Source organism: Pipistrellus hanaki (genome assembly GCF_964339955.1).
Source record: "Pipistrellus hanaki genome assembly, chromosome: 8".
Lineage (NCBI taxonomy): Eukaryota > Metazoa > Chordata > Mammalia > Chiroptera > Vespertilionidae > Pipistrellus > Pipistrellus hanaki.
In genome coordinates, this window is record NC_140510.1 from 72,318,451 (window position 1) to 72,343,370 (window position 24,920).

General features: G+C 45.8%; 1 protein-coding gene across 2 annotated transcripts in view; it reads right to left on the reverse strand.

Annotated features, from left to right (window-relative positions):
* Positions 1–24,920, reverse strand: part of SATB2 (SATB homeobox 2) — a 207,282-nt gene that overhangs the window by 13,690 nt on the left and 168,672 nt on the right. For both annotated transcript variants that reach the window (XM_084893187.1, XM_084893186.1), the window contains one exon: positions 18,061–18,258. In XM_084893187.1, coding sequence (XP_084749313.1) covers positions 18,061–18,258 — 198 coding nt within the window. The remainder of the gene's footprint in view (positions 1–18,060; positions 18,259–24,920) is intronic.

The following is a 24,920-nucleotide window of genomic DNA, read 5'->3' on the forward strand; positions in this document are numbered from 1 at the left end:
CCCGAATGAAAGCAACCACCAATGCCAGTGATAGGTGACTCAGTGACCTCTAAACTGTGAATTTTTAAAACAGATTCAAAGTAAGATTTAAAAGATAGTATGCAGACACTACTTCAGATCAATACATTGCATCCAGTAAGTTTAACCAGAGCAAAATTCTTGTTCCTGTATTATGAAAACATATTAAGTTAAATGGAGGTATAGAATAGATGCATTTTCCTAAGTACAGATATCATGTAGCCAACTCAAGAAAATGATTCCTAAGATAAAGCTAGAGTCAGAACTCAAGCCACTTCCAAATCTCCTAGTATTTATAAACCCAGTGACAGAAATAACTTGAAAATACCTCTTTGGTAAAGAATGGCCTAGAAATGAGGATAACATGTATATATATACTTTAAGTCAAAGAATCTCAATAAATTATGTGAGCATCCCTGAAAGAAAATATTACTCCTCCTGATTTACACACTCACTATACAATGTGACTAGGGTGTCAAGCTTCTATACCCATTTAATCATAGAATTAGGGTATTATCAAAGCACTTACTATATTTAAAAATGTAAGTGGGTACTGCTGCATTTATTCTTCAAAGGAAGAAATGAATACGTGAAAGGGAGCTCTGGCCCCGAGTCACAATCCCCAGAGGCCAACCCATAACAAACACACTCTCGCTGCTGCTTAGGGCTGGGAAGTGAAGAAAAACACAAAAGTATGTTCCGTTTCCATTTAAGTTTTGAGCACAAATTCATTGTGAATTTGGTGTGAATAAATATCTTCCAATTAAACTGTAAAAATAACCCCAGAAACCACAAGGGATACTATTCAGTGTTTCAAGTTAGGAGTGAAAAGTGAAGACAAAGAAGTTAGAAAAGCTTGAATACATGATGGAGAAGCTCCCCTCCCACATGTTAACCCCACTTTTAAAAAAGCACAGACCCATTGCCAAAACCGGTTTGGCTCAATGGATAGAGCGTCGGCTTGGGGACTGAAAGGTCCCAGGTTTGATTCCGGTCAAGGGCATGTACCTTGGTTGCGGGCATATCCCCAGTAGGGGGTGTGCAAGAGGCAGCTGATCGATGACTCTCTCTCATCGATGTTTCTAACTCTCTATCTCTCTCCCTTCCTCTCTGTACAAAATCAATAATATATATATATATATATATATATATATATATATATATATTAAAAAAAAAAAAAAAGCACAGACCCCATTTCATCAAGAAGTGCTAGCACCGAAGAGAGAGGAGTCCCGATGAAGCCCATCCAGGATCTGAGTGCTGGCTGCTTCCTTCCCCTCCCCCGAGCCCCCCATGTAGTCAACCCTGCACTGCTGACCACTCCTTTTAAACACGTCCGGGGTAGTGTCTCCCTCTCCACACTTACCCCATTGTTGTTACTCAGGCCTTGACCATCCATTGCCTGAATGACTATGACTTCCTCCCAACTGGCCCTCAGCCATGGCCAATAGAGCATCTTCCCAAAGGCCTTCCGGAGCCCTAAGACAGGCAAGGCCTCTGGGCTTCTGAGAAGGCTTGTGACCTGTGCCTCAGCCCCGGCCTTGCTCCTCCACCCTGCCTCCCAGCTGCCCTCGGACCCCACAGCTGTGGCCGCACCTCGGGCCTCAGCCGCCCCTGCACCCAGACAGCTCCTCTGAGGATTCTGTAAGTGCCTGGGCAGCCCGAGGCCTCCTAGGCCCTCCTCCCGCTGGCTCTCGGGTACATGTGCCCTTGCTTTGGGCTTTCCCTCCTCTGTCCCCCTTCCCAGCTGGGGCTGCAGTCATCTGCCCTGCACCTGCCTCGCCACAAGCCTGCGAGCTCCTTAGGAGTGGGTGCTGTGGGTCATTCGGCACTGTGCACAGGTCAAGCACGGTGTCTGAGCGGCTGTTGGAAACTTAACAGTTATCCTCAGGGGCCCAGAATCATTCTGTACCAGCGACAGAAGTACCATGCAGACCAAAGTCTTCCTAAAACGTAGAGCATTTCTTTGGCGCCAAGGGGAGGAAAGCAGTGACAAGGTCGATGGGCGCTCATTGAAAAACACACTTACACCAAAAGGAGTGGAGCCACAGTCGTTTGTAATATTTACTAAATGCGGGCGTATACTTTGAACCGGCTAGTCATATCATACAGGGATTCATGTCCTTTAGCTACTCCAACATTATCTCACTGAAAATCACCCACCGACATTCAGAGACATACGTGCAGTTGTGTGACTGTCCTCAGTGCTAAACACTGACATGTTCATCCATGTGCTTCACTCCCCCTCCCCGGCTGCCGGACTGTTTCTTCCTCCAGCAGAGCTCACAAGGCCCTCAGCAAACAGTTCCTACGATGAGGAAACCGCCGAGACCAAACACAAGACAACAAGTAACAATGGGAGAATCCACGGAAGACAGAGAAAGGGAACCTTTGAAGGTACAAGAATTACATGTATTTGCTGAAGCATGATCGCATGGATCACAGTAAAAGCCCAAGACACAGCGCTGCTCGGCTGAATGCAGAAGGTTACCTGTCTACACAACGCCTTGGAACACACTCCAAAACCCATAGGAAATGCCGAACGGTTATTCTTGGAGTCCAATGAATGGCGGGAGCCCATGTGTGGAGGAAGAAAAGGAACAGAGTGACTTCAAAGCATGTATGTTTGCCTCTGCTTTGAGTCAACCTCTGTAGTTCCTACACCACACAATCCAGAGTGAGTGAGGTTTCAAGCCAGGGCCAGAACCTGCCTTGGGCACTTCCTGCCGCCTCTGTACCAGTTAGATCTTATCAGCACGTGTTTTTAGAAGTATTCCGCTAAAACCAAATAAACCGTGCAAGTATGGAAAATCTAGAAGCCAAATAGAAGCCATCTCCTTCGTCCCTACGGAGACCAAAGAGCATTTTGGTCCCAGACAACATTTCTGTCCCATGGTGAGGGGCTTCCTAAGGCAGTGGTCGGCAAACTGGGGCTTGAGAGCCACCTGTGGCTCTTTGGCCCCTTGAGTGTGGCTCTTCCACAAAATACCATGGCCTGGGCGAGTCTATTTTGAAGAAGTGGCGTTAGAAATTTAAGTTTAAAACATTTGGCTCTCAAAAGAAATGTCAATTGTTGTACCGTTGATATTTGGCTCTGTAGACTAATGAGTTTGCCGACCACTGGTCTAAGGTATTATACAATCCCCCTCACTGACAGCATAGCTAGCGTTGTCAGGGTCTCTGTTGGAATAATAATTCCAGACTGAGCAAAGAATTCTATCAAAACTCAATTACCACATTAAAACACTCCGTCACGTGTTCCCTCAAGATTCACAACTTTCCATTTCTGAGGAGAGAACAGATTTAAGGAGATCTTTTTCAAAGTGGAGCCGGTGGAGGGAAGATTTGTGGAAAGGCACTGCTCAAAGACAATTCACTGGGTAGACACGGATACGGCAAAACTTAGCGCATACGCGGGAGCGATGGGTATTAAAGAGACATCTCCGAATAAACTCCACAAATCCATGGGGCCCTGATGGTCTACACACCAAAGGTGGCATCGCCTAAAGGAAATCTCTAAGGTCAACTCGCAATTAACTGAAAGGTTTTGATTAAAAACGCTATCGACTGCTTTTATATCGCACCGCTTCCTGCTTATTATATTTCATGGGCTAAGGAGGTGCCAAGACATTAAACTGTCAATAATCTGTTAATACCGGACTGGGACACTCACTCTCCCCGGATCTGCAGGCAAAGTTCCTCAAGCCAAGTACCTGCGTGGCTCATGCAAATCCCCCAATAGGGAAAGCATTTCTCTATGGCCTCCCGGATTACATGCCTAGGAGTGTTGAAAAAACAGGACAAAAATACACGGATAATAAATGCGTTTTCAGAGGAGTTAAACTAACATTTGTTTTCCTAAGCAATTGCTGAAGGGATGGGAAAATGTGTCCTGGAGTCCGACTCTCTTCCTAAGCCATATTTAACAGTTTCTAAATTGAATGTAATAAACACTTTACGAAGAGAAATGAGGAGTTATTTAAAGGGAGGCTCATAGGTCCCTGCCAATCAGCATCTGGACAGCAGTTATACGTCGGGGCGGGCAGGGGGGGGGGGGGCTTTTAATGAATTTAATAGAGAAAAGCACTTTAATTAAATGCTGTCAAAGCGGATTGTATTAATGACTGCACACAGAGGAATTTCGAGCGGGCCAAGTTTATTTAGCAAAGAGGAACGGGGCTTTCAAAGCCTGCAAGTATTTATGTTTCCGCAGTTGCCGTACATCTAGGAGATGATGGTGGTGCCAAATAAAAGCGTTGAGTTATTAGATATGATTTTATTTATTGTGTATTATTAAAGCCTCCAAGGCCTCGGGGGAGTGAGTTTCATTTGCAAAATGAAACTCCGCGTCTGATCTGAAAGGGTTAAGGAGAGAGAATATCGGCCCCCCGTTTTTCAGTGCCTTGAGTGGCTACCAGGGAGGACCCTGCCCCGGGTCAGCCAGTCAGCATGCACTTCCCTGCACCGCAGTGGCAAAGCGATCGATGACAGTATTTCTTCTAAGACTTTTTCTCCTGGTGTTTGTCTTTCGCAGTGATTTGCCACCAGGCATAATTCATTCTATTACACGTAGCAATAAGCTGAAAAATGACCAAAGCTCCTAAAAATCTCCATGAAAATTTGGCTGCCATAACTTTCTTAATGGAAAACATGGGCAGCGCACGCTTGGACAAAGGAAAAGGCATGGGGCAAACGGGAAGAGAAGAGAGGGCTCCTTCAGGATCCTCAAGTCAGAGGGAGACCAGGGAACAAGCCTATTATTAACGCTCATGTTTTAAAAATAAACAAAGAAAGTATGAGCCTTAATGCAGGAAAGCTGTAAAGGATCGAAAAGCTGGTCTGGCTGGAAAATCCTATGTGTGTGTCAAAGTGATTTTCTCTACCGTTTGTAAAAATGTAATTATCCACAATATGCTGCAAGGGCAGGGCATTGCAAGCGAAGGCACAGTGAGCCGAGGTCTCATGTCCATGCCACCGCCATGTCTGTGCGATCACAAACCACAGCCATGACTTACCACATCCTTCTCGCAGTTATATATACATACATACACACATACACACACTTCTTCGGTCTGTCTTTAGATTTTAATTCAAACCATGAGGAAGGGGGGTGGGGAGGAGGGAAACGTGAGGATGGAGGAAAAACGCAAAACACAAAGCCCGGCACCTATTTCCTCTCGAGAGCAGGGCAGTGGTCGCACATAGAGACTTTCAACTTCCTAAATAAATAATCTGATTTTTAATACCCCCCATCCTAGTTATTTATTAATGTCATATGTCTGGTCTGTGTCTTTATAGTTCTGGGATTTACAAGCAACTCCACTTTCCCCAGTCTGTGCCAAGATGTTTCAGACTCATCTTTGAAACGCTGCAAATGCAGATGAACATGACATCAGATAAGAACTGATTCCATGCGCACTCTCTCTGTGAGGGAGGGCACCACAGGACACAGATGACATTGCATGTGCATGCGGTGTCCTCTGTAACTCAGCTCCATGTATGCACATGTGTAAAGAGCATGGAAGTCCAGCTAGTGTGTCTGTCCGAGGGGCTCAAAAGACAGTGGTTGGTTTCTTGCAAATAGCATGTTAAGGAAACATCTCTCCTGGTACATCAGTAGCTCTGCTATGAAGATGGATCAAAGGATCGTCAGTTGCTAGAACATACCGGTGCATCTGATCCAGATTATGTTTTACAAGCCGAAGAGTCTGTCAATGTGCTGCTCTCCTTTCATTACCGAGGCAGTGACTATATTAACTCCCGGCACAGCCTGCTTAACCACTCTGGCTCTAGCTCTTTGGGAGGCTTTTGTTCCACGTGAAGTGTAAACTCAAACAGGGATTTCTCTCAAACGTCTACCCCTAGATTATACCAACATACAAATAGTCGGCATTTGTCCACCATTATTCCTTCCCACTCTTCTGTTACCATACCCTTTGATGTGAACAGTCATAAAACTGAAATGAGAGAAATTTATACTTGAAAAGTACTTGCATGTGGATATTGCATGTCTACAGTATAGCACATGTTAGCACATTCTATTCACTTAGATCCCAAGAGAAATAGGAAGGCCTTTCCATGTCTACATATATTCATCTTTAAGAGGTCACATCATAGATTTTAGCTCCCCAAGCTCAGAGTTCTTTTTTAAAAAGAATTGACTTTCCCTTCTGAAGTGTACTGTCTGGGTTCAGGTTAGCATATTTTTTAAAGTTCTGCTAAAATAACTGGTTTCCCATTTCCTACCCAGAGTCCTCAAATCTCTTGGGTGTTTGGCGCTAGGAAATCACAGACTAGGGACTCATGATGCTACATGGATCCGATTCTGCAAAAGGAATCTAACCAGCCACTCAAGTCCGACGTGTACGTCACATACAGAAAGACACACAGAGACAGGCTTCCTTGAACGCGAAGAAACAGAGGTAAAGGAAGGGAAAGCATGAAGGGGGAAGAGGAGAAACAACTGTCTAAATAAACCATGTTGACACCCACGTGATCACGTGAGCGGGAATGCCCTTAGCAGTTCAGTTCTGGGAACACCTGACCTTTCTCTCATTCAGTGGTTTCCAGCATATTTTCTTTATAATAAATAAATAAATGGATATCCACAGAGCTTCAAAAAACGTTCAATGGAGTCTATTCAGTGTTGTGCTGGCAATGTCTAACAGCTGGCTCTCTGGAGAAAAAAGCCCCGATCATTTGCCGATTTCTGTCCTGAGAATAATCCCAGCATGGCTAGTGGAATTCTACCGATGGTGTAGCACTTCCTCCCCAGATTCCCAACCTGCCTGCAGCGCGGGGTTCCAGGGCCTGGGCAAACGGACCCCAGCACACACAGCCTGCTGTGCCCCGGGAGACGCACCCCCTCCTCAGCCTCCAGCCCTGCTCCCCGGGCAGCCTTTGCTCGCCCTGATTTCCCTGTCATTCCCCCAACCCCATCATGAGGAGGACGACCCTGATGGGGGATATAATTCCAGAAAAGAGTCCATATAAAAGGTGAAGGGTTATATGACTTGCCGTGAATTAGATCTTGATACAACCTGTAAAGGAATTGAACTTGTGACCTTAGAGCTGTCAAGTCTATCTACTTGGCTTGATCTCCCATTTCTGGGGTTAAACCGAGTAAAGGACTTTGGCTGTCTTCCCTTAATTGAAAGTGTGCTTTTCTATCATTACAAGGGGAAGTTCCAGACTTCAGCTTAATAAAAATCAGCGGCAGTTTTCAGCTACATTAGATTTCCACACTAAACAGAAACAGCTGAAGAAGCCCCAGTAGGTAGGTTGGCCTCCGATCGTTTAAAACTCAGTGCCTGACTCTCTCCTGCAATTGTCATAACTATTGGTCTTAAGACAATCCACTGGACCTCTCTGAGCCCATAGGAGGTGTTCATTAGCTATTATTTTGCTGCCAATTTTCCCCCTCCCCCAAAATGCATTTAATCCCAGGAGCAATGTCATACTACACTCATATTTAAGAAAATCCTAGTCATCTATGTTGAATGTGCTTTAAATAATTATAATCAGAAAGATCTGCATACAGCCGAGACCGGTTTGGCTCAATGGATAGAGCGTCGTCTTGGGGACTGAAGGGTCCCGGGTTCGATTCCAGTCAAGGGCATGTACCTTGGTTGCGGGCATATCCCCAGTAGGGGGTGTGCAAGAGGCAGCTGATCGATGACTCTCTCTCATCGATGTTTCTAACTCTCTATCTCTCTCCCTTCCTCTCTGTACAAAATCAATAAAATATATATATAAAAAAAAAGATCTGCATACAAAACACACATTTATGTCTGTGTCTGCCATTCTGTAAAACATCACAATTTTTTCTAAAATTAAAATCAAATGGGTGTATTGATCACCAGGCTCTTAATCCCACGGCGCCCATGCACGGAGCCACAACTTACACATTTGCTGTGAACAGCACTTCAAATGATTGGTTACCATCCATCGCAAAACTTGCAAATGGTTGACTTTTTTCTTTGGTTGTTAGTGGGTTAGAGCTGCTTCTATATTCCTCCTATAAAGACACTATTGATACATGCTTCCTCTCCTCCTTACCTGCATTTGTGATAGGATAGGGGGTAGGATGGTGCTGATGCCAGAAACTGAGTCACGTACATGATAACCTCCTATGAGGAGCAGTATGAGTGTCCTAGGACCGTGGTCGGCAAACTGTGGCTCACGAGCTATATGCGGCTCTTTGGCCTCTTAAGTGTGGCTCTTCCACAAAATACCCGGCATGGGCAAGTCTATTAGAAGAAGCTGAAGTTTAAAAAATGTGACTCTCAAAAGAAAGTTCAATTGTTGTCTTGATGATATTTGGCTCTGTTGACTAATGAGTTTGCCGACCACTGGTCTAGGATCACAGTGAATTAAACATCTTTGCTCAACCTACATGACTTAGCCAACAGTTGCAGAAGTCTGTATTCACTACTCTGATAGCAACACAAGCCAGAGACTCTCTTTCCCCCTGTCCAAGCCCATTGGAGGCCAGTGAAGAGCTGCTGGTGGGCGGGTACTTGTTTAATGCTGGACCAATGTGATTCAAACACTGTCATGAGTGACATCTGGACAACCCTGTGGATTCTACAATAGTTGTTGAGAAGGGCAGCGGAAGTCCTAGAGATTATCCACAAGCTGAGTGGTCTTTTTGCTTTTTCAAGCTAAACCATTTTTTTTTTTTAACAACCAACCCATTTTTTGTCATATCCAATGCATTTTATTATGCCTAACAGGGATTTTATTCAGAGCTCAGAAGAAAAGTTTTCACTTTTAAATAACATGTAATGCCTTTTAAAAGAGCTTGGAAATGTAGAAAGGTCAGATGAAACTAGACAGCTCTGAATTTTTCAAATCTGACTCCAAACAGTTGCACAACATGCACCTGATGGAGGTGAAATGCCCTCCCACCTCTCACGAGGATACCGCTACCTTTTCTCAAGCGCCTTCTATGCAGCCACCTGCTGTGTAAGCCTGGAGAGCTGGGGTTACTGTCACTATTTCCACAAAGCGGAAGTGGCCTCTGCAAGACCACAGAGCTCCCATTCTAGTGGTGCCCAAACCCATGTCTTCCGAAGGCCCTGCACTCGCTCCTCATTACCCAGGCTCCTCCTTGGGCTTCTGCTTCTGGCCGGCTATGGTGCCCATCTACTTTGACCATTTACATCACTTGTGTTAAAAAGAAAGGAGGAGGGGAGGTCAGAGATCTAATCTTCATTAGGATATCGTACTTTCCATTAAAATATTTTTACCAGCCTGTGTGGCTCAGTGGTTGAGTGTCAATCTATGAACCAGGAGATGGAGTTTCTATTCCCAGTCAGGGCTCGTGCCCAGGTTACAGGTTCAATCCCTGATGAAGGGCATGCAGGAGGCAACCTATTGATGGTTCTCTCTCATCATTGATGTTTCTCTCTTTCCCTCTCCATTCCTCTCTGAAATGAATAATAGTATTAAAAATATATATTTTTTAATTTGGCACTCCAAAATCTTATAAAAATGGCTGTACTCATGCGGATTTGTGGGCCAGTTTTGCCAGTTGCATCATTCCCAGCATGCAGCCCCATCCATCTCAGAAAAGCAACGAGGACGGAGCTTCAGAGCTGGCCTCACGCCCTGTTTCACCTGCGATCTTCTCTCAGGTTTACAGACTCGGGCGATCAAGCCCGAATCAAAGCCTGTGAAGTTAGCGCCCCTGCTCTGAGCAGCCAAGTGATGGGACTCCATCCACGTGGGGAAACCCTCTGTGCAGATGGGCGGCTCCATTTCTTCCGCAAAGACAACAAATACCCCAAAGCCACAGCCCCCTGAGAGAGAAGCCTCTGGTAGAGAACGTGAGGAGGAGCGGGAAGCAGGCTGCCTGGTTCCAGAACACTGTGTGTATTTTTCTGGCACAGCCGCTCCCTCGGAGAGGGGCCAGTTCACACACCTGACCCTCCGCGGGCCACACAGGGCTTTACCAACACACGCGCCAGGGGCTAGGTGGTTCGGTTCAAGGGTTTGGTCAAGTACTAACAATAAATTAACCCATAACCCCAGGGCCAAGGAATCAGGTAGCTACTCAGAGAGGTCGCCCTGGGTGGAAAGAATGAACATGACCAGGATTTGAAAAGCAGTGTTTGTCTGTGTGGCTGGAGAGCAATTAGGGGTGAAAGAGACAGACATACTTATCTGTTTCCCATCAAAGCCATCTTTTCAGTGCCACTCAATCACTAATCTGCATATGCAATTTTTTAGAACTATGCGAATCCCCTGGGATTCTGTAGTTTAGCCTCAGAAGGTGTTTGCTTCAAATAGCCTTCCTTCCTTCCTTCCTTCCTTCCTTCCTTCCTTCCTTCCTTCCTTCCTTCCTTCCTTCCTTCCTTCCTTTCTTTTTTAAGAGAATATCATCTCTGAGAGGCTCAGCGTGTTTTAAAGATATTACCCAGTACCTTCTGGAAACGCTAGAAAAACTGAAGCAAAGAGGTACCGCCCAGAGTCATAATCAGAGAAAGAAACAGAACCTATGGAATTCACTAACTCACAGTGGAATTCTAGATTAAGGCAAGGTAATACGAGGGAAAATGGAAGCTTGTTTTAAAAAACATTTCTAAGTGAATAAAGGGGAAAACTGCTCAAAATATGTGTGAAACCCTATCTGTTTTATTCACCAAGACACACACGCTGCCCAGAATAATAGGGGGCACACTGAAGGAGCTCAACAAATATTTGTTAAAGAAATAAGGAAAGATGTGAGAATAAGAATGGCCACTCTTCTCAATCACATCTGTAACTTGAGGCCTGAAAACAGTTTTTCCATCAATATTAATCATCGTTGCCAGAAGCCAGACTTCGCTAGACATCTTTAGGAGTATTTAAGGGGATGCATTTTGGTTCTCCCAGATGAAATGTGACAGGGCCCCCCAATTGCCTTAATTTCAGTTCAAGCTTATTTTGTTGTTTTTGTGAGTGGGGGGAAGAAAGGCAGCGTTCAAATGCATAACTTAGATTCTCTATTCATTTTGCCTCTCTCCCAACTTGCTCCCTATTGCTCATATTTCATCAGTTTGCCCCTCACAAAATGTATTAGCCAGTACCCTCTGTTTATTCAGGATTTTTTGTTTTGTTTTGTTTTTTAAAGTGTTTCAGATGATTGAAAAGAAAGAAAAAAAGGGCAGGAGTGAGGTAGAGAAGGAAGAAAGGACAAAAAGAGGAAGGGAAGGGGTGGGAGGTTGGAGGAAAGCAGGAAGGGATGGAAGAAAGGAGGACAACAAAGCTTTATGTTCGAAGTATTATGTGTATGTGTTTGATATTGTTTTCCTATCAGAATATCAAGAAAAGGCCAATGTGTTAAGTTTATATGTGGCTTCATCTGATGTCAAAAGGAAAAAAGACCCCCAAAAAAGTGTATGAAAAGCACTTTGTCCCAAAACTTTTTAAACCAGACATAAACCAGACATAAAGCAGATAATGCACATGGATGATTTTAGAGATTCCTGAGCCCTGGGCAGTGAAGGCCCCTGTGCCACTGAGGAGTATTTGAACGATGTCAATGGCACAGCCAATCCTGATTCTCGCCTTTGCCTGGAGAGCAGCATTGGCTAAAGCACCTTCCATTCCGTTTCAGGTTCTAAAAACCAATGAATATATCAGTAACCCACAGTGTCAGGTAGAGGGGTCACGCTGCACCTCAGAAATGCAAAATATCTTAATCAGACTATTCTTTCCAGCAGCTCAGCAACGACGGGAGAGCAAGGTCCTGTGTGTCCCCACAGGGCAGGACTGACGGGGAGAAGGGGAGCCGGGCTGACTGACGTTCCGTCCCCCGCTCCCAGCCAGCCCTGGTGTTTAGTTTGGAGGGAGGCGTGTTGTGAAAGTTCAGTCCGGAGAGCTCAGCTTGGTGAAAACACTGGAACAAATCCACCAAGAACGAGAAGCAGAGAGCTAACTCCAATTACCGACATGATAAGCCTAGTAAAATGCTGACCCCACTTTAGGGAAATAAACAAGCAGACCCAGAACATGACCATAAAATTCTAAGCTTACTTCCTCTCAGTACCGACAGCACAATGCCTGAACATGTGGACGTACACGATACATGTTTTTCTCTAAAAATGCAATAAAATAAAACTGTAGATACGTGTGAAACTGAAAATTGCCCTAGGCATTGGTTTCCTTCTGCTCACATGTCCACAGCACTTTACATTAAAAAAAAATTATATAAATCTCCCTTAATATGAGAATTTTATATTAGACTTCTCATTCATACCCACAAGCATCCACCATGGTAAGTGCAGGGTCCTAGGAGCCAAGTTCAATGATATGGCCCTAAGTTACGGCCCAAGGGCAGCCCATTAACATGTTACGTACAGGTGGTTGATGTGGAGTGAGGTCACCCTTGGAGCCGTTAATTCACTTCTCTAAGCGTCAGTGTCTCACATGTTGGAAGCCTGGCTCCCCAAAAGGCCAGCTTCTGTGGGACGGAAGACCCACCATCGTCACCACCAATACTTTTAGTTCTGGGGTTTGTACAGGAAGAGCCAGGAACAGGCCTCAGTGGTCACTCTGCTTTTTCTCCTACCGTGATGGCAAGTCACGGTGTGCCCACCCCAGGGCCCCGCCCCAGCACCTGGCATTGGTGGACAGAGAGGTCTTGGTTTGGGGATTGAGGGGTGTCCTGTGTATTGAGGGATATTTGAGCTCCTTCCTGGCCTCCACCCAGTAGATACCAGTAGCATCTCCAAGTGATGATGACCCCAAGATGTCTTCAGACTCTGTCAGTATCCATGGGGTCAAAGTCGCCCTGGCCGAGAACCTGGTGATAGCAGTGGCAGGGAATGTGGGTTGGAACATGCTGTGGATCCCCCAGCGGGCCGCCATGGGCCGAGCGGGGCACACCCGCCGGCGGCTGTCACCACCAGGTCTCACATTCCTCCTCGGTGTACAGCATGGAATTTTAAAACAAGGACTTGTCAGGAAACCACACAGCAGCAAGGCCAGAATTCCTGTGCTTTCAAAATAAGCCATGGAAACGCTGTGGTGGAAATATAATAAAGCCATAAAGCACGGGCTTCACAGACACGAACCACTTGGCCAAGGCTCCCCGACCAGGCCCACACAGTGACCTAGTCCTCCAAGCACTGTCTGTGCCTCTCCCTGCCTCTCCTTGCCCCTCCTTGCCCCTCCCTGCCCCTCCCTGCCTCTCCCAGCCCCTCCCTGCCTCTCTCTGCCCCTCCCTGCCTCTCCCTGTCCCTCCCTGCCTCTCCCAGCCCCTCCCTGCCTCTCTCTGCTCCTCCTTGCCCCTCCCTGCCTCTCCCAGCTCCTCCCTGCCCCTCCCTGCCTCTCCAGTGAGGAAAGTGTGGTCAGAGGCATCAGATGCCAGCACCTGCCTTTTCATTCAGTGGGCGATTTTGCCTTGGGGTGAGGCTCAGGTCCAGTTTTCCCATTGAAAAATACCCAGACTGGCCAATCTCCGAGGGAAGGCGGGGGAGGGTGGGTGGGAAGAGACCTACCAAAGACCTTGTATGCATACATGCATAACCTATGGACACAGACAATAGGGGGGGTGAAGGCCTGGTGTGGGGGGCAGGGCAGGCTAGAAGGGGTAAATGGAGGGGAAAAGGGGACATATGTAATACTTTCAACAATAAAGAGTTTTTTTTAAATGCAGTTGGTAATAACGAACACTCAGACCTGTCTGGTTTTTTATCCTCACTTGAGGAATCCATTCGCTACAGGGCCTCAGGTCATAATAACCAGCAGGGAGAAAATCACCGCAACCACAAGAAACCATTGTGTTTCCAACTGTTGGCCTGAAAAACGGAACTTGTTTCATCTTTGCCATGGGCTGCCGTCATCTGCCTCCCCCGCCAGCTCACTGCGCTTGCCTCCTCTGTGCTCCACCGGCATGGACAGAGCATCCTGCGTGTGAGCAGCGCACAGCCCCGCCCTCTCCTGCCGTCCCCGGGAGGCGCCCACTTAGGGACGTTCCCCCACCCATCTCTCCTCCTCATGACATTTTAATTCTGGAAACCTACTGAATGTCTCCCTTTGGAGGCCACATTGTACATGGAAGACTCTTCATGCTCCCCACAAACCCATTTTCACCCCCTGGGGCAGCACTGCCCCCACCATGCGCCCACAGTAGAGAGGGATCTACCTTCCAATGTGTGCCCAGAGCCGGGAAGGTCCTCTTCAGCTCTGCAGGGCCTTCAACCAGGGCTTCCGAAGGACTCAGAACCCCAATATGCAAACAGAGAAGCCATGGTTCCATCTCACCTCAAGGCCACACACCACCATAGAGGTCGGCATCCCTGGGGAGGAGGCCACTCACTCTCCTAGGACCCCCCAGTCTCTGGGGCCGACAGCACCTCTCGGGGGCCAAGCCCAGCTAGACCTCAACCAAGGCCTAGCCTCATCTTTGAGGGCAGATCCCACCAACGTGCATTTCTTGGGAAGTTTTCAAAGGATTCTGTGAGGTGTTAGGATTATAAAAATACACAGCACAACTGACTACCTGGGAAGAAGTGGACACGTGTGGGTGGCGAGGGCTGAGCCGATGAACGAGGTGAAGGGATGTGTGTGCGTGGGCACGAGCAGGTGGTGAGGGCCCTGCAGCGGCGAGGTGCATGCGTGCCCTGCAGAGAAGGGCCAGCGCTAGCCCCGTGGTGGGATCTCCTGATTCCGTGGGCTGTTATGTGAAATCTGGATTTGATGTGAAATCTTCTGTTTTTTTAAATGTGGGCTTTAAATTTTAAAACCCTTCATGGACTTCAAAAAGGAAACACAGCTGTAGGCAACATAAGCCTATAAATTTGTGAGCTATTTGCAAACAAGCAGCAGGAAAAACGCCCCCTCTTCCCGGAGGAGAGGGGCCCTGACCTGAGGTGCGTCCCAGGCACAGAAGGTGCTGATGGGAAGAGGGGGGTCGCTCCCACAAAGCAGGGAGGTGGGGAACCACACACAATGTCCCTGCCTCGTGGCCTCACTAAGGAAACACGGGGAGGTGTGCCCTGACTGCTTAAAGAAATGGAAGTGGCAGCCTTCTGTGACCACCGTGAGGCAGACTTCCTGCATTTTAAGGCGCTCCATATAGCAGAAGCTCTCATCATCACTGATTTCGCCAGAGCGAACCATTTAATAATGGTGCCTTTTCTGCCTAATTAGACAATAGGTAACACCCTCCAACCAATATTATGCTACACATGAATTTTAAAATTCCCAAAATATGTAAGCTATCCTATCTCCTTAAAATTTTCCTTGGTTTAAGAATACAAGTAGACAAAACCGGTTTGGCTCAGTGGATAGAGCATTAGTCTGCAGATCAGTCTGCGGACTGAAAGATCCCAGGTTTGATTCCGGTCAAAGGCATGTACCTTGATGTACCTTGGTTGTGGGCATATCCCCAGTAGGGGGTGTGCAGTAGGCAGCTGGTCGATGACTCTCTCTCATCGATGTTTCTAACTCTCCCTCCCTTTCCCTTCCTCTCTGTAAAAAAAAAAAAAAAAAAAAAAAAAAATCAATAAAATATATTTTTAAAAAAGAAAAAGAATATATGTGAATCCCAGTCTGTGTTCCATGGCTTACCTTTTGGACAATAACAGACATTGTTTAGAGGTTTGGGGCCTTTCTGAATACAGTCCCTCCCAAGTCACAGAGGCTGTGCCAAGGGCCTTCTCCAGTCTCAAGAGCTCCAGTTATTTTTCATATCAAGACTCTAATAAATAATTAATGCAAAACTTTGTATTTTGCTGATAAACAAGATGCAGCATTCAAGTCAGTGCAACTCAGAGATAGGCACAATGTAAAAGAAAAGGTGATAAATTTGAAGAGTTTCAGAGTAGTTTTGGTTTCAAAGTCAATGGCTAAGGTTAAGTCAATGTAGAAAAAATGCCCAATCTGTAAACTCTGTAGCTAAGATCTGAGTGATGGGAATAACCTCTTATACAATAAAAAAAAAATTATCTCAGTGATATCAGCAGTTAATGTTAATAGCCACAAAATGCTTAAAACTGAAAATAAAAAGTTACAGATTCTTAGCCATCAAGTATTGTTAGCATACTCCAGTTTTGACATAATATCATAAAAGTAATAAAACTCATAAATCAATTGGCTGTCTGCTTCAAGGATTTACTTGACTCAAGCTGGTCAGTTAAAAGGAAAAGTATCACACTGAATATCCTTTAGCTCTCTACACATTAGGAAATCATAGAAATAAAAAGTTCTGGACAAAAAAATGGAAACTGAAATGTATAGGAGCTGTCATTCAAATAAGGCTAAGTTCTTAATTATAATGGAGACTAGGTTTTCAGTCTTTTTATCTCAAACTTCTCTAAATTTCCAACTTTAACATAAAAATGGGATTTAAAATGGGAAGCTGCCAATGTCTAGAATAAAACAGCTGTTCGCTGCTGGAGGGAACTAAGATGAGCCTGAGTGCAAAGTCCACACAAAGTTCCCCGAAGCCCGTCCTTGGCCTTGTGCTGATTCAACCACAGTGAGAAAACAAAGATGATGGGGAAGTTTTTTATATGACCAGATTTATAGAGTTTGCCAGATCTTTTGTCTGAGGCTATCCTTTTCATTAATTTTCTGTTCTTAAAATATTCTGTTTTATAAAATATGTGGTTAAGGAGAACTTCCCTTAAATTGTTTGTATAAATTTATTTTCATAAGCAAAATGTTAGTAAACCTATACTAATAGGTATAGGTTTAATTTTAATTCTGACTAAATCTTAAAATAGGAAAACCCTGCTCTATATGAGTCAGTGTGTTGATTTAATAGGGAGGTGCTCTGGTCTGTGAATGAGGCCCGAGGCAGGAAAGGTCAAGGGAAGGAAAAGGGGGGTGGTCCTTTAGGGCAAGCCCAAGGGTTCACCTCTGAGGAATGACACCCCCCTCCCCAAGCACCACCTCAGAGCAAGTTATTAGCCCACCCGTATCACCCACAGATGCCTTGTTTACTGTGGAAGGTATGAGACTGCCTCTAGGGGCTTCTAGCTCTATGACTCATGAGTCTAATCTATGACTTTGGAAATTGACCAAAGAAAACAAGAAAGCATTGCCAGAGATGTCAATATCTGGATGAAAAGTCATGTAAGCCTGAGGTCACTTCTGACTTCTCCCTCGGGCACGTAAGGGCGGACCAAGGGGCAAGAAGATAGGAAGCGTTGGAGTAGAGCATCTCACCGCACCCTTCACTACCTCTCCTGTGAGTCTTGATCAAGAAACCATTCTCCCTCCTCATCTTCTCTCCCATTCTCTGCACACACATACCCAGCTGTGCACTCCTGCCTCCACCTTCCTCTTCTTGCTACACGCAGGGAGATTCAGAAGGAGACTGGGGAGGGTCAGTCCTCTTTGGTGGCAGCTGGGTTGGTGGTACGGGCAGTAGCACAAATCTCATCACCAAATCTCATCCCAAAACAATCTGTGGGCAAAGTTCTGAGGGGTCTAACCTTGGAACCCCCAGTTACGATTTCTCCCAGACGCTAACTGATTCTAGAGCACAGCGAGAGTCAGTACACTCAATTATTCTTAGAAAGAAATAGTTCAATGGTAGCAAAAACGAAGCAACAAAGCACGCAACCCAAGTGAAGGCAGATTTCTAAAACAGAGGAAACCAAAGATGGCAAAAACACATCTTAAAATTCCAAGACTCTCTCCATAATCCCTTCCCAGCCTTCGGTTGAGTCCAGCTATTTCCTAGCTCATGGGGATATTTCTTTCTCTCAGCCTCATCACACGCTCCTGGAGGAATTTTGACTCAATTCACCAGCTACTTTGGTGTTTTCTCTTTAGAAAATGGACTGATGGGAGCTGTGAGTTACGTTTTCTGACGGGGAGATGTAATTCCGCAGGAACCTCCAGCTTCCCAATCCCACAGGTAACCCGCCCTTAGGACAGACAGGGGCTGCCTCTGGCGCTGACGCTCAGTCACGTTTCTCTGTGTGAGGTGTGTGCATGTGTGTGCACACTGTTCCTCTGAGGGGAGGGGGTCCATGTCCTGGGGACACAACGTGAGACCCCCGCTCAGCGTAGAGGGGGGCGCTGGGAGGGGGCGCTGACCTGCACTGGCTCGGGCGGCAGCTGGACCACGTGCTGCATGCGCTCGCTGTGGTGGTGCCTGGACTCCTCCTCGTAGATGACGTCCCGCTCGTGCTGGGGGAGGTTCAGGAAGCGGCGGATAGTGCACAGGTTCTCCCAGAGCGTGCGGTTCTCCGGGCTGGGGTTCTCCTTCCAGCGGAGCAGCTCGCACAGCCAGCCCTGGGGAGAGAAGGTCACTGGAGGTCACCGGAGGAGTGCAGAGAGGAGTCTGCTGGCTGCAGGCAGGGCCTCCCACGTGATCACACTCTCCTGTCCAAACTGCTCCCACCAACCTGGGAGGCACCGGAAGAGCCAGCACCTCAAACCCCAACCAGTGGCCACTGGGTGGGTCATACCAATGCCCCAGAATTTTCACTCTTGTTCATCATCTTAGCACCTTTCCTATCACATACATCCTCAGTTCCTTTGTACAAGATGCTCAAGCAAGATCAGTTATCCAACCCTCGGGAAAAAAAGCAATTTGTGTAGGTCTACTACAGTTTTTAAAATTAGCCAATTGCCTGCCGACTGAAAGGTCCCCAGTTGGATTGTGGTCAAGGGCACATGCCCAGATTGTGGGCTTGATCCCCAGTAGGGGGGGTGCAGGAGGCAGCCAATCAATGATTCACTCTCTATCTCTGTCACCCTTCCTATAACTAGCCAACTGGGTGGTATCCCACCCTAAGAAAAGAGTGAAGACGAACAAATATGTATTACAAGATGGAAAATTCTACAGAGTGTGAAGAGCACTGAATTCTCTAGGGAGAAAACAGTCTTAAAATCATCAGTAACTCCACCTAACAGAAGTAAGCACCTTAGCTGGAAAGGCGGGGGAGGGGGCGGGAGTGTCTATTTGCTCCACCTCTGAATGCCTGGGGCTCCAGGCCCTCTTCCCCATCACCTCCCCGCCACAGCCACCCCTGCCGGAAGGCAGGTAGCGGGCCGGGCCACACCTGCAAATGCGTGCCTCCCACCTCTGGCGCCCACATGTTCTCGCCACGGCACAAGGAAGAACATGCCATGCAAATAATGACGGAGCATATGAAAATAATACAGAGGATGCTGTCAACATCGCTCGCTGACTCGTGTCAAAATATTTTCCCCAGCCGCCTTCTAACTCATCACTCCCAAGCTACGTCGCTCATTTTAAAAGCAAGAACTGTCCCACGTCGCGCCTCCTGTGAAAGAGTCAGAGTTTTCCTAGCGAGGTGCATCCGTGAACACAAAGGGCTTCGTGAAAAATGGACCCCACACCTCCACCAATCTCTGTATCACCGCTGAAAGCCAATGGGCGTCCTGACACCCATCCTGAAGGCCCATACTGTATCCTGAGCCGTTGTTCCTCTGACACTCCACTGTGTCTTCTGCCTTCACACCCCGTCCCCCCACGCCCCCCTCAAAAAAGAGGCAAGATTTGATTATCTCCGCTGCATCGGCCAAGACAGCAACACCAGCTGTTCGCATTGTGCAGCCTCCTCCTCGCGGCCTCCATGTTAATAACCTGATCATTCCATTTTCCCCTTCAACTGCTGGTTGCGGCGCCGCGCCGAGACAAAAACCCAGGCCCATCTGCAGCAGCTGTAGGCACTGAACTGTGAAGCCACCGGGGATTTATAAACTAATCTGTAACACAACACTGCCTTGTTTTTACAAGTGAGAGGCCACATTTGCGCAGACCTGATCTTTGCTTGCCATAAACGGGGAGCTGGGGAGAGTTAGAGGGTGAGGAAGAATGAAAGCGAGGTATCTAATCATTTCTTTGGAGATGTTTTGCCAAGCGTTTTCATAGATTTCTTTTGTCTCCAACTCAACAGAGAGATAGGTAGGATCTCGTTGATTTTCAAGGTGCAACATTTAGGAACACTGCAGACAACATGTTTACCTCTTTCAGAAAACACCTAATTTTTTTTTTTTTTAAACCTCCCAGTCCCAACGTGTTTTCTCAAGGGTTCCTTGGTACAAAGGAAAGGATTCTTGAAATGGAAACGAAACCATCTGTGGGGGGGAAAAAATAAGCTATTTCCCTGTCGTTTCACAGATCTGAATGCGTCTCCAACCGAACTCTTTTCAGATCTCTCAAACAGGTATGCTTTAACCTCTCCCAGGGGAGGCCACAGCCTGGAGCCCGACCATTTCACAGAGAAACAGAAACAGAGCCTGCATCTGTTAAAGGATGGCGCTCGGAGGTGCCCGGCACCTGCTGTTCCTCCAGAGGAGTGAAGTGCATTGTGGGAAGCCAGCGCCTGAAAGGGGACAGGTGACAGCTGAGTGGTACCTCCACTTAGGACCCTTGGAATGTCTCGCACAACAGTCACTGCGGTGGCGTTTGATTTATAGGCGCCGTTGTAATCGGCGCTCGTTACAGTCACTTAGAGCGGACCACAGGCCTCGTCATGGGCCGCGCTGTCTGCCATCCGTCTTGTCTTGAAGGAGTGCGGTGCTCAATTTGCCCGCTGACATGCGAGGTCCCGACCTTGAAGCTATTAGGGAGCGGATTAGACACAAGTGTGATCATGTGTGCAGACATAAGCAAACCAAATTAATTTCTGGCACAGGGAGGAAGCCAACGGGACCCTGTTCCCGGGGCACCAGAGCGCTCCCCCCCACCCCCCTCCACCCCCATCCCCGATGGAGCTGAGCTAATCGCGTGTTTAAGGGAACCCGGTTTTGAAGATGAAGCACATTCATGGTATTTAGAGGGTTATTAATCTAGTTTCCCCACCAAGTGTTTGCTTGGCTGATCAGATTAAGGGCTGGAGCCTTCGCAGCGCGCCCCCTCCGCAGCAGGCCCCGGGAAATCTGTGATACTTCACAGCCTCGGACATATTGCACCATGTGTACCCAGCTGCTTCAATAATTAGCTTATGAATGTATCAGCTGGTTCTGCGATTTTTATAAATAATAACCAACCTACGGAGCAGAAAGATTGTCAGGAGCCTGACAGCAGCACAAAACTGGTTCTACTGAATGCTGGGATTCCCCACTCATGGAGCTCCTGTGGTGTCATTTAGAAGTTATTTATTTTGCATCTGAAATGGCAATGTATCCTTGTCCCTGTATTCTTCATGGCGGCCATGATGTGCTCTCTCCTCACCCTATTTTATGCTCACCTTCCAGAAACCTGTTCCTCCATCTTTTTATTCAGTCCATCCCTCTGCCAGTCCATTAGAGAAGCTTATCTCTGTCTTCTCAGTGGAGTGTCTCATGAGCTTGTTTGGTGGCTAGTGAATGTGTGAGAGAGTACCACGCTCTTGCCTGAACACACATGTATGTAACTGTGAGTGAACGCATCACAGGAGAGATACAGAGTCCCTACTTGGGGATTTTTTTTCATCTATATAAATTTTGCATGCCATCCAAGAAAGTTTTGCAGTATCAGGCAAAAAAAAAAAAGTGTAAATGTCAAATAAAACAGTGACAGATGACAGTATTCTCTATTGAATAGCACTGTTTCTGCCGTGCATGTTCAATGGGAACTCATGAATTATTAATAAACAAATCTCCTTTTTCTGTTAAAAATCTCAAGTAGGTTTTTTGTTGTTGTTCCCTGTGTGGTATGTGGTGCATTCCAGGAGAATGAGTTCCATTTTGGAAATGCTGATACAGACGTTCCTCTGATTCCCAGGCCTGGCCCGGTCCGTGAGAGGTACCAGGAACTTTTAATGTGGTTGTAAGTTTTGACCAAATGTTGGCCAACTATTCCTATAGTCAGTTGAGGTTTTTTAGGATGGTGAAACTGAGGCTATGTGTTTGAGCACCATTGAGAAGCACAGAGAGTGTTCAACTTGGATCCCGGAGAACTAACTGCTAAGTTCCTGCCCCAGCATTAAATAACTGAGTGACCTTCAGGCAAGTGGTTACCCTCTTGGAGCTACTGGGAAATTAGCTGTAAAATATGGCACATTCCATGATTTGTTACCTTGTTATTTGTCAGAAATAGCAGATAATGGTTGACTATTAGGATTAAAGGACAAAGAAGAAATCACCTTGATCAAGGGATCAAGGTCAACATTACCAGCGATGTCAGGTGGACACCATGAACCCAGTATGTGATGCACCACGAAAGCCACAACATAAAATCTGAGGTAGTCCAGCCCGAAATGCATAACCTCAATCTAATCATGACAAACCCGCACTGAGAGGTGGTCAACAGAATAAATCAGCATTCTGCAAAAATGGCAAGGCCAAAAAATAAAAAATAAAAAGGAAAGACTAAGGAATAGTCACAGACTACAGAAAACTAAGGATAAATAATAATTTAAAAAAAATGCTGTGTGGTTTCTTGAACAGGAAATGGATTTAGTGGAAAACTACCAAAATCAGAGTACATTTTTTAAGTTTAGTTAATTGCATTAAAACAATGTTGATGTTCTGGTTTTAATTATTGCACAATAGTCATTTTTTTTTTTTTTTTATGTACCGTGTTAACATTAGGGAAAGTTAGGTGAGGAATATATGGAAACTACTATTTGGCAACATGTCTGTGAGTCTAAAATTTGTTCAAAAAAAAAAAATTTAAATATCCCAGAGAAGAAATATAGGTTTAAAGGCTGATTCCTTGCAATCGATGGGTAAAGCATTCTCATGCATTTGGTGTATATGCAAATAATATCTATTACCATCTCATTTTAGCCATGTTGTCAGCCTCTTAACCAAATATATTTCCCTCCATAAAAAAAACAAGTCTGATCTTCCTTTTCCACTATGAAGGGGAGGTGGCACGCACACCCATCAAAATATAGTTTATTTACAAGTCTGCGTGCTCCTGAAAAGCTGTACATCAATCTGAATTTACAAAGCAAATTATGTCGTCAATGTATTAGCAAGTGCTTACTACTTGAAGATAGGTGCCATTATTTCTTTTTGGAAGATGAGAGATAACCCCATAGTTTGTCTTTGAGCAAAGTGGTAGTCACTGATGAGCCACTTCAATGTGACATCTCTCATCCACAATTCAGAAGCATTAACAGAGAAAGCAGTAAGAACCACAACTGGCTCCTGGTTTCCCTTCATGGTCTCCTCTCCCATCCATTTCTCTACTGACCTTGTGCTCCCATTGTGAATTACTTTCAGTCCCTGGATCTGCTTGGTGTATCCTATCTCCATGTATGAACTGTAGGGTGTGTACCTATGTGTGACTTCTCTTTGAGTCCAAAGGTTTTAACCAAAGTTTGGCTGGATGTTTCCATAGTCAGTTAAGCTTTCTTTTTCTTTCTTTCCTTTTTTTTTTTTTTTTTTTTTTTTTTTTAGCTAAAACTGAGGCTAAGTGAATTACAAGTGTTTGACACAGCTCACATTCCTTGAGTTACTTCCTCGGCTGAAATGTGTCAGACCCAACCCTTGTCCCCTATGAGAAGTTGTGCTTCAAGACTCAGCCACCATGGTCTCATCTGATCTCCTGGAAACTGGTTGCTCACCCTCGCTTGACCCTAAGGCATTTGCTGATACTCTTTCACAACTCCAAGGTGATTATGGTAATGGGTGAGCTTCCTGATAAGGCTGGAGGGAGAGGGGTGGCTTCTTCTTCATTCCAGCCCTTTCAGTGGAGATGTGGGTCCTTGCACATAAAAACTGCTTAATAAATGCTCATAGGACTGAGCTGAAATTATTAGCATGTATAGAAATTAGTGTAGAGAGCCGGTTCACAGCCTCAAATTCAGAGTTACAGCTGGCAAGGAGTACCTTCCTCTCTCCCTTCCTATCAAGTCCTTAGAGAACACCATGGACTCACAATGGCCTGGCTGTAGTGAAGTACATACTTCATCAGCTTCATTCTCTCAGAGTTTCATTTAAAAAAAATAATGACTTAAATGCCATTATATCAATCGTTTTTTTAAAAATCCATTCTCATCTTTTTAATCATTTTTTTTCCTGTGTGTGTTGCTATTGTTGTTCAAATGAAGCATTTTAAAGCTTTCCTGGGTTAAAATGAATGAGGAAAGGCAATATCTATCACACTAAGAAAAAAAAAAAAAATTAAAAATTTCAGGTAGCCAATAAATGAGTGATGACATATTCTCCAAATGACATACCAAAGGCTGAGAATTTTCCAATGACCAGCAAGGTCTTTCAACATAGGCCAGTGTCTGAGTTTGAAGTCCATTAGATGGAAGCTTGAATCCTAGCTCCAAAACTGGAGGTTAAGTGATGGGGAAGGGGGTGCAAGTGGGAAGAGTAAGGCTCCTGTCCGTGGTACTGAAATGCCATCACCCACTAAGGTACTTGTTTTCCTACAGCCAGGACTCTAGTCATGATTCCAATTCCCCATGTTTTCTCCTTAAAAATAAACAAATTAATTAATTAACTAATTAATTCCATGTTGTTGACCAATTTCCTAGTTTTTATAATGTTTCAGAACAAATACAACCCAGGGTTTTCTCAGCAACACATACAGGTTCACGGAGGGCTTCAATCTACCAACAAAAAACATAAATGACCCTTCCTGTTAAGTAAGGTATTATGAGCCTTGAAGGCAGGGCCGTGTCATAGCTGTTACTGTTCTCCCTGGTGTGTCTAGCACAGAGCCGACGAGTGAATTCAAACAGTCAACGGCCCCCACCACCTCTGCCCCACTGGGAACGCCAATAAATAAGTGGGCAAGTGAACAGCTCCAGGAGGACGATTCAGGGATTCCTGCGCCAGCAATGCAAAAGGCCATTTACTCACCCACATTTCCAATACAGAAAATGTCAGCATATGCACCCGAGAGGAAATGTTTTCTGAGCGTCTCAGAAGGAAATTCAGATTATTAACCACAGACAGTTCGCTTTCTAAATGGAAGCACACGAAGTCCCCAAACAAACTTTTGTAGCTGTGAAAGGATTTCTCTTCATCTGGGCGAG